At 42.8% G+C, this 18,993-nt stretch overlaps 1 protein-coding gene across 7 annotated transcripts in view; it reads left to right on the forward strand.

Annotated features, from left to right (window-relative positions):
• The window catches only part of LOC111857782 (AP-4 complex accessory subunit RUSC2), a 31,910-nt gene that overhangs the window by 187 nt on the left and 12,730 nt on the right, over positions 1-18,993 (forward strand). For 2 of the 7 annotated variants that reach the window (XM_023838934.2, XM_023838939.2), the window contains exons 2-4: positions 12,673-14,227; positions 15,208-15,739; positions 17,047-17,625. In XM_023838934.2, coding sequence (XP_023694702.2) covers positions 12,845-14,227; positions 15,208-15,739; positions 17,047-17,625 — 2,494 coding nt within the window. In that variant the 5' untranslated portion in view covers positions 12,673-12,844. Of the gene's footprint in view, positions 1-3; positions 74-120; positions 325-7,942; positions 8,097-12,335; positions 12,417-12,672; positions 14,228-15,207; positions 15,740-17,046; positions 17,626-18,993 lie in introns of those variants that run through there. The other 5 variants (XM_072714147.1, XM_072714148.1, XM_023838937.2 and 2 more) reach the window with 5 other exon arrangements.

Here is an 18,993-nt window from a genome sequence, read left to right on the forward strand (position 1 = left end):
AAGTGCGGTCATTTATGGATGTGGCTCCGCTTCCTTTCGTAAGAGGGATGCGGCTTTGCGACGGACCTGAAGGGTACGAGTGTAACTCACCCATTGAGGGAGCTTAAAGCAGCTTTTGCTACCTAATGTACGGTCTAAATGGTGCGCATGGCTGCCTTACTGCATGGTATCGGGAATGGGGTCTGCCTGGTATTCGGTCCGCACGGTTGAGCCCCGTTATTCGGTGTCTGTTTACGCGGTAGCTGGGCTAAGGGCTGCCGGGGAACCGTCATAGTGCGGAGCCGGAGCAGCTGAACTGCCCGCTCCTCTGGCACACGGTGCAAGGTAATGAAGCTTCTCACATTATATATATTTATATTTTCTCTTGCTTCCATTAGCAGTGTCCTTATGGCGTCTGAATGGGGGATGTATATATTTTTCTCCTTTCTTTTCCATCGCCTGCCGGTAGACGCAAGCATTCGCCGTATCCGGGCCGTAAATGTCATTACAGTTTTCTATACAATAAAATAATTGTTCGTCAGTGGATTGTAATCTGATCTTGAAACATGGATTTAGGCATGGAATGGTACGATATCGACTAAGATCATTTCACTGTGAGAGGATTAAAACGTGAGCATCCATTTAAAGCTTGACATTGTGGTGTGGTTTGGTAAAGGATAAGTACGATTAAAATATGGAATATACCTAACAGAATATAAATATAATGTTTCTGGATTGTGGGTGATATTAAATGGAAATAGGCGACTGTAGTTGTCCAGTAAGCATCAGACAATGGGAGTGCAAATAAAGGGGCGTCCTTGCGCGGAAAGACCTTCGTGACATTCATGGAGTGAAGCCCCAAGCCATAGATAAAGATGTATTTTTCAAGCTAGAGAGGATTGTGTGGCTACCTTCTGCCTTGTACAGCTCCTATTTTCTTCTTGCCTAAATTAAAAACGGAACAAGTTCATACATCACAGATATGTGCGGTATGCGGGTGACTGACTGTCCGGAGCAGGTCTGCTTGTGAGTTAAAATCATGCAGAACCTGCTTTGATATTAATTTTCCCCGAGTAAGTTGTAAAATTGTTTCCACTTTGCCCAAGCTTCAGATGATTTTACTGGATTGGGTCTCATTGTTTTTTTTTATTTTCCTTTTATGAAAAATACTTACAATAATCTACCTGAGTATGTATGGTACTGTGCAGAGTCTTAACATGTAGGCCTATTAATTCTTAATACCTAGGTGGGCTATGCTAAAATCGCAAAATTATTTATGCTGATCAGTAGTAAAAAATGAGTGTATGTCTTGCAAATCTTGAATGAATATATATATATATATATATATATATATATATATATATATATATATATATATATATATATAAATCCCTGTTGTATTAGCCAGGGGATTAGCTGTGATGCAGATACATGTGAGCTGCACTTTCCTCTGGAGATTTTGGTGGTGTGGATTGTAGCTGTTATAGGGGGAAGCCATTTTAACCCACCAAGAACAAAGTTTGCAAGTGAAATACAGCAGTACTGTACATTTTGTCCTTAACTGAACATAATGCAGTCATTTTCCATCCAGACATGGTGAGAAGCCTGGAATTACAATTGAGTCAGCGTATATTCTTAATTTGGCTTTGAGCTGAACTGCACACATAATGTCAGAGTCTTTATTTAAACAAGCCTTGTCTGATTCCTGCTGATCTGTCAGTTAATATTCTCAGTTCATTGTCTAGTTTAATGAAATAGTAACGAAAAAGTCACCATTTTTAACAAGTTAACACACTCATAATTCGTTGTAGTTTACATTACAAAGAGAATAGCAGTTTCAGTCACAACTACATAATGTAAAAAGGACAAAATAGTGAAAACTTTATGTATATGCTGCTAATGATGGGATATACACTTGAACTACAACTTGAGCCAAAATATGATGGTTTATTTTACAACTGGGTAATTGAGTCAAGTCTGCACTTGAGAAAAAATGTTAGGTTCTGTGCATCACCCTGGGATCCTTAATCAAAGCTGTCAAATCCTTAAGGTTCATCTCCAACCCACTTTGTTATGATGGATTCCCTTGTATACATTAGCAGTGCGTAAATGTCCTTATCGTGTCTGAGTGAGGGAAGCTGTGTCTCATGGAAGTACATAAGAAGAGCTTTTAAGGATTTGAATTATAGTCATTTTTAGTGCTCAAGTACCCAACAGACAAAAAAATGAGTACTTGAGTACTTGGGGGGAAGGGGGCAGTTGAGGCAAGATTGCAGAGGAAATATATACCGTATTAAGATGGTGGTATACTTCAAGTGAAATCGACAGAATCAACATTTCAGCAATATGATGTGGTATGAGCAGAAATCATTCAGGTGATCAGTGTTTCGGTTCATCACCTGGGTCGGGTCCAACTGTCAAACTTTGTCATTTGTTCTGGTCCTCCCCGCAGTCCAGGATTGGCTGACATAAATGTGACGCCGTGGGGTTGGTCAGCAGGCCTAATTATGCAGTTACCAGCATGCTTTGCGCCACAGCTTGCATATCTGTAAATGGTGTAAATTAATATGTGCATTCATGAATTCATGTTAACGGTAAATGTCATAACCATGTAATGTTCGCTGTGGAATGTGTTTCATTAGCGTGTAACCGTGACTGTTCTGCAAATGGTTGGTTTCCTCGTCTGTGCCACTGGTACTATTAAAGCAGTAGTGACTAACAAAGATAGCAACTTCCATTTTAAAAGAGCAGTCATCTCCTTTATTAAAATGATTCACGCACTTGCCACAGTATGTTTATTTGTGCTCTGTTTGTGGGTTTGCTGCATCAAAAACATTCTGCGGTCTCTAGGTTTGTGGCGTGACGTAGAACGAACATGGAAGCGGCATCATTTTAAGTCTGTTTTGTCTGGACGTTGTTTGAAGTGTGTGACCACCTTCCAGCTGCTCTGGTAGTGCACTACCCACCCTAAATAAGTACATACAACCCAGCACCAGTTTAACTGCATTTTGATTTTCCCTTAAAAATTGTATTGCATGTAGTATGCAACACTTTGTATTCAGCTGCATGGTTATTTGGAGCGTTTTAAAATGGATTTGAATTCCGATGCACAAATATTCGAATATATCTCTGCTTTCACCGTTGAGTACTCGAGTAGACTTTTGAGTATGCGATCGCACTTTTGGGTACTCGAGTGTTTATTCCCATCCCTAGTAGGTTCAGTCAAATTCTTTCAAATGTTTGGTAATGTTTTACAGTTTGCCTACCAGCAGTTCTTTGTACTTCTTTACTCCTGGGTAAAGATGTACACTGGATGTAGTCTATTACACTTGGATTTTTCCAGTGCTGTATACAAAGGACTCGTTCATGGTGGTGGAATGCTGACTCAGACTCTTAGATTCCACAGCTCTTAGATCGCAGGGCAGAAAGCAGGAAGTGGGAACGTACGCCACAGTTATGATGACCCAGCTGCGTTTGTGTCTGTGATTCCAGCTTTGTCAGTGATGAACAACTCCATGGACACTTTTCAGAATTTTTTTTCTTAGACTAATTACCATTACTGCTATACACTGAAATCCAATTGTCCCAACTTCTTATTAAACAAGGAGACCATTGTAAAGTTGTTGGATATTTTCTGCACTGAAGCAGCAGAATGTATGGTGTCCCACAGCGGCTGTTACGAGGCAACGTGCCCCAAAGCCCTTGAACTCAATGTTCTTCATTTCATTCATTGAGAACTGAAGACCTTTGCATACTGATAAACAGCTGTTGCTGGAACGTTGCTGTCTTTCATTGATCAAGTCTCTGTTATGAACCAGCATGTTGTTACCTGCATTAACTGAGTGCAGTAACTAGTCAGATTAAATATGTTTAAGTGTGATGTGGGTTGGAGAATTGAAGTTATTCTGTCAAGCTAAGATGAAGGTTGATTATGCAGGTGGAATTATTACTGCTGTTTACAGTTGCCTCAGTCATGAACCTTCAAATAAAACAGCTAAATTTATATCTCTTTTCCATTTGTAAAGATGGGCCCGATAATCAGTTGAATGCAGGCTATATTGTTTGTAAAGGCAGAAGAAAAGCAAAAGAAGACAACTTTTTGGTTCTCTGGTTATTTCTCTAAAGGTAGATTACTGGGATAACTACAACCATTCGAGTCTGGGTCATAACCTTCCTTACCTAATTAAGGATCAACAAAGAATGGGGACTAGCTCATTCTGACTAATACAAAAGGAATCAGTAACAGTAATTCCTGGTGCAAATCTGAATTCCCTTCTCAGAGCTTGTGCAGTGCACCGGGCATGCTCAGTGCGAGTGAGGGATGTCGACTTAGACCGAGCATGGGAAACAATTACCCACAATCTCGCAGCGAGAGAGAGAGAAGAACCATCGGCTCAGTTGTGATCACGTGACGCTCGGCAGACAAAGTGTATACGTAATACTTGTATTGCAAGACCTCGCTCGTTTATCAAGTTAAAATTAATTTAACATTTTTGCTCGTCTTGCAAAACACTCGCAAACCAAGTTACTTGCAATCCGAGGTTTGACTGTACTTTTTGTGATTAATGAGCAAAGGAGAAATAAATAGAATATAAATATTTAAACATATGAATAATATAAATGAGATTTTAAGACATAGACATTAAGCCATACACAAAGAAATACATGTCACAACTAGGACTGGCTTTCACATTTCTAGCTGATCCATCCAGTACTTCTAGAAATTGTACAGGTTGGTCAGTGTGTGAAGGGCAGGGATTAGATGGGAAGAGCGGGTGATGAGGCTGTCCAGGGAATTCCACTGTCGCTCCAATAGCCCCCCTTTCTAGCTATTTTCCTGCAGTGGGCTGGGGCGTAGCTAGAGATGCTGGCTCCCCTGACATAATGTCGCCTTGGGCCTGCCACTTGAGTTGCCGCTAGGGATGTACTGATACCCAATACTAGCATCAGGCCATCCTGTGACCTTGACAAGGGGTAAATATGGTCACAGATTTTCAGTTATATAATGGTGTTTCATTGAAATGTTTTTAAAAAAACACCATTAAATGACGGAATTGGTCAAATCTGTGCTAAGTCATCATGGCTACCGCTATAATTAACAATAAGAGAATTCCCTCAGACATGCCATTGTATAATGGAAGCAGTAAGTAATGAGAATCTCAGTTACAATAATGCCAGAAACTGATCCTGACTTTTATCCCCCGTGGGGCGATTCTTTAAAATATTTATTCACATTTAACTCTAGGTCTGCAATATATTATAATTTATATATTTTTTGCCATGTCGCAGTATAAATGCTTCATATACTTCTTATTACAAAATATATCATCCAGTTTGCAGCTGACTTGTAATAAGAACATTATGCTGGCTACATTATACAAGTTACTGGTACCAGTTCTATTGCTTGACCAAGTTTATACTAGTCGTGACAGTTCCTGCCTAGCAGGCAGCTTGTGTGTGTGCGTGTTCTGGAGCAGGACACAGCATCAGCACCCATGCTTGTATTATGATGTGGCTTCGTGCTGCATTTTGTTGACCGGTTTGCATAAGGGTGCATAACAGAATCAGGCTATTTCATTTCTTGATTTGTGTATGTACAGTATGGGGCTGTGGTGGTGAAGATCTAGTTCAAGGCAAAGTCTCTTTATAACAACCAAAGGGGGTGTGATTGTATATACAGGCTGATTTGAAGTAGATTTTATGATGACTGGTCCTCACCTTTGACGGCCTGGTTGACATTTCTCACGGCACTAGTTGTAATCCACTTTGAGTCAGCAATTTTAACAGTTTCTGTGGATCTGGGGTCTTGTTTAATTTCATTTTAAATCTTATGTTCATAAAATATGAGATAGTCTTGCCATCTTTGTAGGTTTTAATATGTAAGAACTTAGAAACTATGTCTTTTCAAAAAGTACATGTCAGCATTATGCACCAACGAGAAAATTAAGGTTTTTTTTTTTGGTGCTTGATTTCTCTTTTTGGTTTTTTGCTCCAAAACTTTTTATGGAAACTGGTTTTGTTCCCTAAAATACAAGCCTTTTTTCAGTTTTTTATTTTTATTTCGTTTTTTTTCTTGCCAGTTATACGACAGCAGATTTTACGTGTGCATTAATGCAGGACTCAAGCTGTATTTTCTTTAGCGCAGAGTACATGTTACATGCAGATATGTTACCTCCAAATAGGTCAGAAGAGAGATTAGGATAATTGGCTGCTTACTGTGCACTGGAGGTAAACAGGGCCGTCTAGCTGATTACCTTGCTGTGCTGGGCTTATGCAGCTTAAAAGAAGCTTCTGCCTTCCCATCAGCCCTTGGGGCTGCCATGTGATATAGGAGGTATTCCCACATTTAGGAGTGTCGCTTCATTACTGTATGTTTGTGTATTTCTTGAGAGAAGTGGCCGTTACTTTTTAAAAGGCTAGGAAAAGGATTTCTGGAGCAAATCTGCTCTGATGTGTTGTCAATTATGTAGGTAACAATTTCCATGAAGGGCATTATAATAAAAAGGAACTTGTTTGTTAACCCCTGTTTCCATTTTGATTAACTTGTTTAAATGGTCCGATGTCAGTACAGCTGTGGGAAACAGGGAACAGACTGGTATTGTCCTGAACTGTCTCTTTCCAACAGTACAACCGTGTTTGGGTCACTTGGGATTGCATGTCTGGCCTAGAACCGCCCCCTTACCCCACTAGCCAGGCTCCATGAGAGTCTGAGAAAATGGTTGTGTGACGTAGTGTAGTGTAGTGTAGTGTAGTGTAGTGTGTACGTAGATTACCAATAGGGTGATCTGATGATCCATGACTGGAAGGACACTTTGAGCTACTTCAGGTTGATAGGTTTGTTTCCTTGATTGAAAGATTTATCCAGTTCTCTCACATTAATATTAGAGGCACCTGATTGCATGAGTGTGTGATTATAAGAGACTGACCAATCAGCACACAGCATGAATTCAGTGCTTAAGGCGAAATAGTAGTTTACAAAACCTGTATTATCTGAAAGTGTCCTCCACAAATACTTGCAAATACTTAAAAATGAAATAGCGCATCACAGTATGGGAAATGTGGGATATGATCTCTAATTTTTGGATTCTTCAGAATAGCCCCATTTGCCTTCACCAGCACAAAGCATTCACTTCATGAGCCTACAAAGGAAATCGTCTGGCATGTCTTCCATGTAATAATAATAATAATAATGAACACTTTATTAATCCCCGTGGGGAAATTGTTTTTACGCCTCCCTCAACTTGCTCTTTTGTAGAGCAAGTTGTCCGCGAAGGGCAGCCACCCGTAGCAGCGCCCAGGTGGTAGTAGTAGCAGTAGTAGTGGGCTTTTGTGATGCTTTGATTCCCGATCCCCCTATTTGTTATGTATAAGTTTGGAGACTGAGCTATCCAGGTCATTAGCTTGAGTTGCCCTTAACATCACTTGTTCGCCAGATAATTCTTGCCCAGACCATGTCACTGGCACATCCATAGCACATATGTAGAAAAAGCATGTTCACCATCTGCACCTTGTAAATACATGACAGTTGTAGCCAATGCTTCGCATTTTGTGGACTAAAAAAAAAGCAGGAGTTCAAAAGATTCATCGTCAATAGACAAATGATTAAAATGATTAATTATTTCAAATATGGACTTCAAGCAGGGGTACCCATATTTTTGGCTGGTGTGTTATATGTATATATAATGTTCAATTCTGATGCTCAAGATCATATGAACATGGCATCCATTTTTAATGAAACTGAAGGTGTTTTGCTTTATGTTCCCTGTAATTATGTATATATGTTTATGTACATAATTACATAATTATATTAATAATTTATCCTCCTCCACTACTGTTTTATTTCATTTCCAACCTATGCAGCCTTTTCGAGTCTCCCCATCTGTCTCTCTGTCTGGCTTCCTTTTTCCAGCTCTTATGCTGATAGAGAAAGCAACCCCCCTCCCCCCCATTTCTGATCTGTTGGCATGTTCCGAATCCCCGGGCATGCTCAGTGCGAGCAGTGATGCTGTTGCTATAGAGCCACGGGCTTGTGGGAGCGGCCCAGCTCCCCGTCCGCAGGAATAAAGAGAGCAGGCGAGGCTGTTTGGACAGCGAGAGGAGCGCGTCTCATCGCCCTGGTATGTGTGCCTGAGCGTGTGTTTGTGCGTGCGGCCGGACACACGTCTGCCATCCAGGCCGCCGTGCAGCAGAATGCGCATTTCCTCTGCAGTGCTCCGGCTGCTGTGCAGACGCAGACTGACTAAGCTAGAAAGGCCTGACGTACAGGCGCAGACTTGGTGCAGCTGTAGAATCGTGTCTCAGCTCACCTGGAGCTCCGGACAGAGAGGGTCCTCGGTAACAGTAGGCCGAGACGATGGGGTCCTGTGTTGGAGGGGGAGGGTGACAGCTCCGTTGTTCCTTCTCCTCCGCACCGCTCCCCCCTCCCCCATACGCCCCTGGCTTTGTGAGCTTTTTTAACAGGCTGGTGGAGGGAGGTGCCTCTGGATTCATGGAAGGGATGTTATTTTCACAGTATAGGTCAGCCGTGAAAAGCTGGCACTGAAACGTGAGAATCTGTTTTACAGTGCCTAGAATTAGATTCAGAACTGAATACTGTTGTGGGCGTCAAGGGGTGATGCCCTTGTCTGAAGATGGTTAGTGTTTCCTGAGCACCTGTGCTGTTTCTATGCACGTGTCAGCGAACTCCAGGGGTATAGCATGATTGATGGACCCTTTCCTCTAACCACGTCCAAAAACCTAAATTAGCGGTGACTTGTGTCAGGATTCACTGCAATGTGACTGTATGATGTGGCTGCTTATCTGAGTCCCAGCTGCGTGGGTTAAAGCGTATTGCATCATGTTTCTTGGCAAGTTCACTGTACCATTAGACAGGGAGGAGCTTTTTCTGTCTGGATATTGTGGTTTGTTTGTTTTGTCTGTAATGTGTGGGCAAAAACAAGCTTTGCTTGGTGCAGTTATAGTAGGCTTCCTATAGTTTTCTCCTGTAGAAGGGGTGATTGTCTTTTTAGGTGATATCTACAGTACATTATTAAACATTCTTTGTTGCATGAGATCATGCTGCATGTAAAGTTGTTGTTTCTAGACCTCCAGGCTATATTTCTAAAATATGGTGCATTACCATTGCAGTATTATTCTTCTAGTCAAACCTTTCAAAGCCATGTTTCTGCATCCAACTCTGGGAATGATCTTACCTCCTTCATCCGTCTTCTAACTGTGATGGGGCAGCAGAAAGCACAGCCTGGATGGCACTTGCACTAGGGCCAGTTTAGAGATGCGCCTTAGCTGAACCACGTGTCTTTGGACTGGAGGAAAAAACACGTTACACAGGGAAAACATGCAAATCCCACACAAGCAGGAAGCAGGTGGGATTCAAACTAGGATTGCGGGGTTATTGAGTTTTTACGGTATAGCGGTGTACGTTCAAATGAGAACTTATTCAAATGAGATATAGGATGAGACAATACTGTTTATATTGATATACTTTTATTATATTGAAATGAAGGCTATCAAAGTTAATGCATTAGTGTTAATTTTAAAATCATGCCGCATTATTATTTCTTTGGTTGTGTGGATGCATGTGCTATTTTAATACCCAAACAGGGGGATATAAGCAAAGATGAATAATCAAGAGCTATAGTATTTTTCCCCAGATGCATACAGTGCGAGTTTCAATTATGATGTTGCACAGATTCCCACAAAAAAATCTAAACATTCAGCATCTCGCGCAGAAGCTGATGAAGAGAAAAGCTGAAGAAACCTTGTTGCTTTGTGCATTTTGGTTTAAAAAAAAGGCAAATGGCTCCAACATATATTTCTGTACTGAATAGGTGTTGTATATTTCCAAACAGGGAAGGAAATCTTGTATTTACATTAAGTCTTGATCACATTCTGTTTCCATAAAAGTGTTTGTGACAGCTCACAGGTGGCTTTGACTTACAACTGAACGTTTAGCCCATTTGGAAAACTGAAAATACACTCATCAGCCAAAACATTATGACCTCCCGCTTGTGATGGTGAATAATGTTGACTCTCTCAATTATGTGAAGGTCTGGGATACATTAGACGGCATTCGGTACGTATAACTCATAGACATGTTGATTGCAGATGAAATGGGCAGGGGTACAGATCTGACTGCATTGACAATAGGGCTGCCGGGATTAGCCAAAGTAGCCGATGACATTGACACTGATAATGCATTGACATCAACATTTAAAATTGACATCTTTTTAACGAAATGACCTTTTTGATTTCTAAAACACTTCATTATAACATGGCTTTGAAAGGTTTGACTAAAAGAATACTACTGTGTGCAAGATACGTCTTCTGGATGCACTGGGATGCATCATCAGTAATGTTAATGCATCATATTTTTTTACATCTAAAATGCTTAATTATATATAAAGTTTCGATGTCATACCACAGCGGCCCTGGTGCTACGCATGGGCACCTGAAGAGACAACACACAGGTGCTATTCTGGATGACTGTGGGAACCTCGAAAAGGCAGCACCACCGTAGGTGGTGTACGTTCATGTTCATGCACCTTATCTTTCATCATTGTAGGTGCTAAATTCACTCATTATTAAGGCCATAAATGTGTCTGCCTGCTACCTCAGAACTTCCATTGAATGAGTGTTTGAGAAAATGTTTACGCTATAATCTGGACTTATTCTACATTGACTGACAATGCCAGTGTGTCTGTTCCTGCTCGTTGGACTTGTTAGGACCAGCGTAATTATTGTAAACTAAAACTGAAATGAAAACAGACACCAAATAAAAAAATTATTAATGAACTGAAATATTTACCAAAAAGTGTGCTGGAGTTTAAACTGCAAAAAGTGTGCTTACCACCAACATCCTATTACCTTCTTCAACCACAATATCTTTTTTTTATAAGATGTGGCTACTGAACTGTCCCGTCCTTCACTACGAGTTCATCCCTTATCGCTTCCAAAGCTGTCGCATATGCGGCGTACTCCGCTAACCAAATTTAATAAGCATAAGGATATGCTCAATTTATACAGAATGCTAACTTTTGGGCGTCACCTAATACACCTCATTAATATTTTAGGCATACTATTAATCTGCTTATCAAATTGTGGCCATAAGTAACGTTGACTTCTGTATAGTGCCAAAAAACCATGAACCACCGAACGGGGGTTGAGTAGCCAAGACTCATCAATGTCAGATTGAATTAAGGCTCTATCCCTCGTGGTACTCTGTCGACTATGTGTACTGAGTGTTAGTTTACCATCGGATATCTCCCAGACCTTGACATACAGTTTTTACGAGATAGTTAACATTGTTTGCTTCACGTCAGGGTGGTTACAAAGGTTTTGGCTCATCAGTATATATTATGTATCGCTATTCTACCTAAAAATAAGGAGATATGATTTTTGGTTGCCCTGCCCTAATTCGTCAACAGGCTACTCACTGTGCCACCATGTTGCCCATATTGTGGTTCTTTCCAACAGCTCTTTGCTTCCATAGGATTCAGTCATTTATGGTAAATATATCATCAGCACACCTGGAATCAGATGATGAGTTTATGTTGCCTTATATGTATTGCTGACCCACATCTTGGACGTTATTACTGGACGAGGTGGTCAACAAATGATGGTGGATCTTTTGTGCTATAATTTATTTTTCTGATTAAAGCAATAAAACAGCAAGACAAACTCTAGAATCATGAAGATGAGTTCAGTAGTAACTTTTGTAGTAACTGGAGCAGTTCTGATCACTGAGGTACCTTATTTAAAGGCACCCTTGCTGTCTGCTCCATGTTACCATTCCTGCCCTGAGCTCAGGACTTATCCTCTTTTAACCTTAAAACTAGGAGAGAAGGTCATTAGGTCAAAGAATGAATAAAACGGTATTATGCCGTCGACATTGAAAGGTCTGGGTATAAGCGCAGACACCACACCAAGGTATTACTCAAGTAAAAGTCATTCAGTAAAATACTATTCAAGTAAAAATCACCTGGTTTTAAAAGTCCTTAAGTAAAAAAAGCCAACATATCCTTTTAAATTTACTCAAGACAGCACTGCAACAATAAGGAAAACTGAGTCACATATTTAATTTTTTTTTTCAGAAAAAAACTTGACGCGTGAAACTGGACGCGCTTGCTGTGAAAATTAGTGGTATTACTTTTTTATTCTGTGGAAAATTAGAGATCAATGTATGGGGCGGATTCCTTAATGAATTATAAACATTAAAAGTCGTTATTTGTCTCGGAAATGTAGCAAAGTGATAGTAAATGTCATAAAATACTGAAGTAAAGTACAAATCCAGAATATGCCTACTTATGTACAGTAGTGAAGTATTAGTACTTTACACTTCTGCATTAACTTTTTTTCAGGCAGCCTTCTCTTGGTCTTTAACAAAGAGACTCTTGTTCCTTAACCATTTTTGGATTGTCTTTGAAACCGGGTGCTTGGAGGTGAGGCTGTTATCAGACGGCTGTCACTAGACAAGAAAAATGTTTGCAAATCTATTGTGATTTTTGAGTTATTTGCCATCTCCATTTTTGCAAATAGTGTCAAACACAAAATGGGCACGTTTATTGTATATTATAACCTTAACCTGATGAACAAATAAATAAATAAATTTATAGTTTTTTATGTCTGCTGGACTGGTAGTATTATTTTTAAAAGCTGAAAATTGGTTGCTTATGTTGTTTTCTTTCCCCTTTTCAGATGGTTCTCTTGGGATGCAGTGATTCTACCATAAGCACTATAGTCTGTTGTCTGTTTTCTCCGGGGCCTCGTAGCTCAGGTCCTGGTGTTGGCCGTCTAAATTAAAGCCTGTATTGGATCAGCACATTCATTTTGACTGCCTGAGTGCACTGTCCCAGTCCCAGGATAGACAATGGACAGCCCCCCCAAGCTATCGGGGGAGACACTTATCGTGCACCACCTCCCCCTGGTGCACTGCCAGGTGCAGGGGGGCCAGTGCTGCAGTCCGGGTGGAAGCACCAACCCCTTTGGCTCCGCCGAGCATCTGGGTCTGACCCGCACCACCTCACTGCCTGAGCGGGATGTGCTCCACCGGGAAGCGCTGGTGTACAGCAGCCTCATCCAGACGTCCAGCAGCAGCAGCTCCAGTTGTGCGGGAGGGTGCGGGGGAGGGGGTAAGGGGAGCGGCGGCGGCCGCGGCGGGAGCGTTGTCAGCGACTCCTCCTCCTTCACCTCCAATGCTTCTGAGGAGTTGCCCCGGCCTCGCCCCCGCACCCGAGGTAAGCGCAATCCGTTGCGACACAATCCCTTTCTCCTTGATGCCGAGGATGAAGAAGATGCAGAAGAAGATGAAGGAGACGATGGGGACGACCTGAGCGGCTACCTGGAGGATTGCTCTTTCCATCTGCATAACAGTTCCAGCGACGGCCTGGACAATGGCATGGAGCCGCTGCCTTTCCGGCTGCATGGGCCGGGCTACGCACGGGCGCCTCTCTCGGCTGGCACCTGGCCCTCAGACATGGGCCACCTGGCCCCAACGAAGGCCACCTCCCGCCTGGAGAGCCTTAACCTCTTTGGCCTGGACTGCCAACGCCGACACGGCAGCAGCGGCTCCACGCTGTCCATGGACTGTGGCGAACAGGAGTGGGGTGAGGAGGAAGAGGAGGAAGAGTTTGTCAAGCGCACAGTGCCCCCCCAGCGCTGCTGCTGCTGCAGCGGTGGTGGCAGCATCCCCGCGCTGATCTCGGAGAACCAGCCCAGTTACGCCAGCGACTCGTCCTGCAACAGCTCGGACGGCGTACTAGTGAGCTTCAGCGCCATGTACAACCGCATGAACAACGCGGTTCCTGCCAAACCGCTGAACCTGAACGCCTCGGCGGAACACTCCTGCGGCAGCTCGACTTCCGAGCCCAGTGGGGCTTTCTATCTGGATCTGCACGCTTCGCCGGCCGAACCCCAAGGCAGCATCCCCGCCCCCTGCGGCTGCCCTTCCCCCCCACCTGCCCTAGATGCCAATTGCAACTCGTATCACCCGCCATGTGAGGCCCCTACCTCTGAGGCCTGTGACCTGACCTCGTGCCTGCAGAGCCGGGCACGGTTGGTCTTGGCCACACAGAACTACTACAAGCTGGTGACCTGCGACCTATCGTCTCAGTCCTCGCCTAGTCCCGCCGCTTCCTCCATCACCAGCTGCTCCGAGGATCCTGGCCGGGCCAGTCCTGTCCAGCCCACAGAGTACTACCTGTTCAGGCAGCCTGCAGAGGACGGGCAGGGAGTGGAGGAGCAACAATCCCAGGTACATGAGGAAACGGAAGGGGTGTGAAATCATACATGAAGGTCTAATGTATGGTTGTCACTAGTATGTAGATTTGGGTGTGGATGTTAGGGACATGTCCCTGCCAGTATTGTAGGAGCATTGTTTGTGTTTCGGGGGGTGGGGGGTTGGGGACTGATTTGGTCACTACCAACGCTAAAACCAAACTTATGTCCTTGGTTCATCAGATACCCAGATAACATTGCAGGTGTAAATCCTGAGGGAATTACTCATATATATTATTTCTCATATCCAAAAAAAATTAAAAATTAATGATGTCATTGCACCTGTGAATAATGCTGCAGATTATTCCACAGAAAGCTGCCCGGTTAACAGACTTAATAACAGATATGTTCCTAAAGCTTAAATAACATTCCATAGATTTGGTGCATGTTAGATTCCGCGGACTTTCATACTTTGTTGGTTTGAAAAATATTTTAATTGGTTTGTAAGAGATTATAAGAGACCATTGGGAATGTTCAGTAAACTTTATTTTAAATGTTTAATTTAGTCCAAATTAAATATGTTAGAAGGCCTGTTGCACAAACATTGGGTATTTTGCTCTGTTCTATGTTATTCGTATTCCATTTTAATTGATAAAAATTGTGTGTGTGTGTATTCAGATGTGTTCAGATTGGTGGAGATTTTTGCCCACAGATATCTCTTTGATTAAATAATAAATGTGTAAGTCAAGTTCATGATTTGTGAATATATTTTCAAAATAGGAAAAAGTAAAATCTAATGTCTATTTTTGTAGTCTTCATGGGACATTAAAATAATCATTAAAAGTGGCCCCTGCTGGCATGTGAAGCTTGCATGTGGCCCTCCATAGAAAGTTATGGCCCAGGTCTCAGGCCTCTGTTTGCAGCTAAGGTAACAGCTGTAAATGCTAATTGTCCTAATGTGCTGATTGGTCAACATTAGACGTTCCTGTTTGCCCATTGATTGTGTTTGTTTGCCAGTGTGAGGAGGAACCGGATGAGACCAAGCTGCCGGAAGAGGCCATGATAGAAGGCCAGGTGTATGTCAACGTGTCCCCCCCCCTGGTGGGCCGTGTGGGCCGCCCCCGCTCCCGCAGCTATGACCAGGACCTGGACCTGACGCGGGGGTCCGGTGCCCGCCTCGCCTCCCTGGAGCGCATGCTGAGCTGCCCCGTCCGCCTCAGTGAGGGAGCCTTGCCAACCTCGCCCCCGGTACCCCCTCGCGTCACCTCCTTTGCCGAAATAGCCCGCAGCAAGAGGAGGAGCGGGTCTGCAGCCAGCAGCAGCTCCCCCTTCCTGAAATCCAGCACCGAGGCCTCCTCCGCTAACTCCCAGTCCTCCCAGGAGTTCTCCCCAATCCCAGAGCTGCCCCAGCTGGGGAAGAGCCGGAGCCTGCCTCCACTGCCATTCAGCTACTGCTGCAGCCAGAGCGGCCGCGATGCGGCACTGCACACGCGCTGCCAGCTGAGCGACGAGGACCGGAGCTGCAGTGAGGCTCGCTCCAGGGCTGAAGGTGAGGAGAGGCGCTCATCCCCATCTCCTGTCCCCGATATCAATGGACAATGCCGCCCCCCTTTACAATTTGGTTCCATTTGCAGTCACTTCATCAGTGGTCTTGAATTTTAGTCTCTTTCACTGGTATGGCAAAGAAGGGTATTGTTTGTCAGGGACCTAAATAAGGGATTTTTAATGGGAAGGGAGACTATTGAGGAATGAATATGTATGTGTATGAGCCATGGTAATGGCTGCTGAATCAGGAGCTGATATTAGCTGTGTCACTGATATTGCAGCTGGGCACAGAGCCATTTCAGGGAGATCAGTAAACTGAGTCATCAGCTCGACTTCCCCGCAGTCATGAAGAAATGTGACCTTTGGCGAGCTTCAGGCTTGTGCTGCATTCACTCGCGCTGATTACGTTTGTACAGACCATACCTTACTGTTACACCATTTAATAAGTTAAAGTGTCCATCTATTTAAATTAAACCAAAACCGTGAGAGTGTCTGCTGGACCCTTAATACAGATCCTGATTTATGTTTGCACTGGCTCTCTCAGCGCTGGTAGCTTCTGTGAGCTCTATGTTCTTTTGGAGTTTTATAAATAATTGTTGCTTTTTATTTTTACACCAGAGCACTGTCTAATTATCGAATCTGAATTGTGTTGATTAATTTTATATAAATGTACGTGTAGTGCTGTCAAGGCGACGAACAGCAGTAAATCAATATGCGATTATAATCTTTAATTCTTAAAACAATGTTACTTAAGCAAAGAAACTGCGGCAGGGCACTTAGACAATAACAGAGCTACAGGCTGAGGACTAGGACCTGTGGACCAGGACCCGTGGTCAGTGATTAAATACCTGAATGATTTACTGATTAATGCACTTTTAGCCCAGTCCTGTTTAACCTGCCTGAATAAAATGGTACACAAGTCCGGTTTTAATAATAGGTAATCACTGAATATGTTGTGGTTACCCATAACGAAGCCAGGAGGTACATAAAGGTTAATTAGTAGAACAGTGGCTGAATATATATATAAATTTATATACACATTTCTATCTCTTTGCCTCCACAGCCATATGTTTAAAAACGTATATTGCATGGCTTGGAGTACATTAACCCTTACATATGTCTTTTTTTTAATGTTTAAGATTATGTATTAGGGATAAACTTTTAAAGATTTGTTTATTAATTATGTTGTTGTTATTGTTGGATATGAGAAATAATGCCTATGAGGAATTTCCTCAGGCTTTGTACCTTCAAAGCGACGTAACTTAATACGTCGTTTTGTATAATAACTGCTTGCTCTGTTAACCTGTTCAGGGGGCTCCTCCTCCACAGATGTCATACGCTACAGTAAAGACCAGCGCCCTACCACGCTGCCTATCCAGCCCTTCACACTGCAGCAGCAGCTGGGGAAGCCGCAGGTCAAGCCACTGCGCCCCCTGCTGGGGGACTACGTCAGCCACGTGTATGGGAGGAGGGCCCCTGATGCGGCCCGCCCGTCCCCGCTGGGCAGCCACTCACCCGTGCGCCAGCAGGGGGCTCCCAGCTCCGGTTCCTGCTCCACCTGCAGCCCCGGCAGTCCACAGCGGCCCCCCCGCAGCATCTCTTGTCCCTTGTCAGCTGGTCTGCTGCCGCTCTCTCGCTCTTCCCCTGGCCACACCCACAGTCCCCATGACTCTGCCCCGCCAGAACCCCGAGTCAAAGTGTCTCTGCCCCCCACCCCACCTCCGCCCCCGTCGGACTTGTCTATAGCGACGAATCACTGCCTGCACCTTCCTTCACTGCCCACACTGCAGAGCCCCGCTCTGGGGTCCCAGGCTCACCCAGAGCCCGTCCATCGGTGTGGAAGCAGGGATGTCTCTTTGGCTAACTGTGCTGGACCCCGGCTGCCAAACGGTAGGCTTTTAAAAGCCTGATTGCATGATCAGAAACGTCATGCATGTGATTGTTTTTTTATTCTTAGGGCTGGGCGATATGCAAAATAATTTATCATGGTCATTTATTTAATATCAAACAATACTGATAATTTGCTCAATATAATTCAAGTCATTATTTCTTTGCTTCAATGCTCAATTTTTTGCTTAAAATTTTCTTAGAATTGCCCTTAAACAGATTCAGAACGGGGAAAACGGCGACCAATTGAATGGACAGCAAACTGAAATCTAATTTTAATAAATTTTTGTGTCATAGGGCATAATAAAATAAAACGGCAATAGCACATTTTATTGATAGTTTTTTTTTCTCTGACTGCCTTGCTAAGGCTGGGCCATATGCCCTAAATACAAATTTTATTGAACACATATTGTAATGATAGACAATAATGTTTATATTTTAAGGGATTTTCACAGTACTTGTATTTATCACAATGTTCTAAAATTCATATATAGAAAACAGTAAAATATGCAGGTGGTTTTGAGTTTTTCTGGTTATGATGACCAGTTGGTCTTAATATTTATTGAGCATGTGACAGGTAGAATGATACATTTCATCTCCTTTTTTTTTATAGATATAGCAATATTAACCGCAGATATTTCAAATAATTGCAGTGCGATATCATGCAACCCTAGTATAAGCTATATTACGATTCTCACATTATTCAAATTGATGACAATAGGAATTTTCATAATCACGATACGTTTTACCAATATGCTGCCCAGTCCTATTTATCCTTAACATTCAGAGGTGTTTGAGAAGGTTCCTTTGTTCCCCCTGTGTCTCTTTCTGTTTCTTTCTGTTTAAACCTACCGTCTGTTTCTTTGCTTCTTGTACAGCAGCTAATAATACAGTGGAACGCTTGGTTCTCAAATGTCTCACATCTTGCATAATTCATTGTTCTGTAAAAAAAATGTCTTGGTTCTCGAACATATTTTCAGTTCTTGACCAACCACCCCTGGAACTGTCTGGCAAAGCATGTCTCTTTATGCATAAACAAAGGAGAGAATGCGTACGTATGAGTCAGTCTATCGCTAAGGCACTCACTTAGTGAACATCTACGCCGAATTGTGCAGTGAATATTCTCATGCTTTTTTTTTGCTTTTGTTGGTCTTATTTTGTTTTTAAATAAGCCATCATGGGTCCTAAGAAGGTTAGTGATAGCAGCAAACCTAAAAGGACCACAATAGAGTTTAAAAGGAAATAATTGCAAAGTATGATAGAGGTGCCCACGTCTCTGATCTCGCTACAGAGTTTGGAATGGCAAAAAACATTTATTGGTTTTAAAGTTTTTATCTATGGTTTTAACCTTAGGTATGTATTTATACAAGT

Source organism: Paramormyrops kingsleyae, chromosome 7 (genome assembly GCF_048594095.1).
Source record: "Paramormyrops kingsleyae isolate MSU_618 chromosome 7, PKINGS_0.4, whole genome shotgun sequence".
Lineage (NCBI taxonomy): Eukaryota > Metazoa > Chordata > Actinopteri > Osteoglossiformes > Mormyridae > Paramormyrops > Paramormyrops kingsleyae.